At 52.9% G+C, this 1,521-nt stretch overlaps 1 protein-coding gene across 1 annotated transcript in view; it reads right to left on the minus strand.

Moving 5' to 3' along the window:
• LOC103923527 (histamine H2 receptor-like) overlaps positions 1–355 on the minus strand; it is a 48,152-nt gene extending 47,797 nt beyond the window's left edge. Inside the window, exon 1 of the mRNA XM_009331902.1 lies at positions 281–355. Coding sequence (XP_009330177.1) covers positions 281–355 — 75 coding nt within the window. The remainder of the gene's footprint in view (positions 1–280) is intronic.
• Positions 356–1,521: the final 1,166 nt, after the last annotated feature.

Consider the following 1,521-nt stretch of genomic DNA (forward strand, 5'->3'; position numbering starts at 1 on the left):
TAATGAGTGTAATTAGCATCGCCCGCCCCAAACAGCTTTACCGGAGGGCACGAGGGGGATTTCCCGCAGAAGGGATGGGGACACAAGCCAAGGGCATTTGGGCGTGATGTGACCTGCTGGTGGGTCACAACGGTGGGGACCAAAGCAGACCCTGCCAGTGCAGACGGCACCCACGTCTCCTGCCCCCTCAGCACACCCCCCGTCCCCAGCTGTGCTGTAGCCACGAGAGGGGAACTGGCACCACAGGCTAAAGAGCCAAGCAAGGAAAATCCCACGGTACTTGCACGTCCTCCTCACTGGGTGGCTTGTACTCCTTGCACCACCGGTAGTCTCTCCTGTACAAACTCCTGTACATGCCCGGTGACACAGGCAGCTGAAATGAGAGGAGGCAAACACAAGGAGCTGCTAGGACTTGGGGGAAGCCTGCAAAAGTGGTGATACAAACCCAAAATGCTCCCTCGTAGCTCAGGAGAGGATGAGCTCCTCTTCTGGATGCAGCCACTGTCCCCCAGGCCACCTGGGTCCAGTCCAAGAGGGGCAACCCCTTGCTCAGTCGAGCCCTGAGCAGGGTGGCCAGGAAGAACCTACACTCTTTTGGCAATGGTTTCTGGGGCTCTCCTTGTCCCAGGTGGTCCCTTGCAACAAACACCTTCCTCCTGCCTTTCTCAAGCCTCCTCTGACTGCTCAGATGTGCCTGGGCAGAGCACTAATATAAAGCTGCCTAAATACTTTGATCAGCTGCTGAGGTCCAGTGTCACTCAGGTGAAATCAGCATGTGCTTCCGTCTCCTATTTCAGTAATATTTCCCATGTGCTTATCACATATTTAAAGCTAAGTGCTGGCTAATATCAATACTCATTCTGCAAAGCGATCGGAAAAATTATGGAGGAAAACTCTGCCAAGGTGTATTAAGCCAGTGACACCTGCCCTAACACTGAAAATCACGGCAGTGCAAACTGATGGAGATGCGGAGAGGATTTTAGGGAAGAAGGACTATGTGCATGTCTTGTTTCCTGTGCTCCTCCCTCGGCATCCACCATGGGCACTGCTGGAGCCAGGAAACCATGTGAGAGGAGCCTTCAGGCTGACCCAAGAGAGCTGTTTTTATGCTAAAGCATTAAATGTGCTAACTTGTCAATGCATGGCAGAGGGCTGGGGGAGATGAGCTCTTGTGCAGTAACTGAAGGTGTTACTGCGATCTCCACTGCTACACGAACACGTCTACCATGCAGGGGTGGCTTGGCCAGCCAAGGCACGGGTCTGCGCTCCCGTGCCTCGTGTGATAAAAAGGAACCAATAACTGCACCAGCACACAGCACCTTAAGGATGGCTTCTCGTGCCTTGCCAACAACGTCACCCATTATGGGCAAGAATATATTTTATATTATCGTTCCTTTTTTCTAACATTTCACTCTTTTCCCCCTCTGGGCTTCCCAGACCAGTGGCTGCCTTTGGCTAGGAGCCAGGAGCTTGTTGTCACCAGCTCCTATTATCTTTCCAGCCTGGCAGACACTGCAAACC

The sequence above is a fragment of the Pygoscelis adeliae genome, unplaced genomic scaffold, assembly GCF_000699105.1.
Source record: "Pygoscelis adeliae isolate BGI_AS28 unplaced genomic scaffold, ASM69910v1 Scaffold209, whole genome shotgun sequence".
Lineage (NCBI taxonomy): Eukaryota > Metazoa > Chordata > Aves > Sphenisciformes > Spheniscidae > Pygoscelis > Pygoscelis adeliae.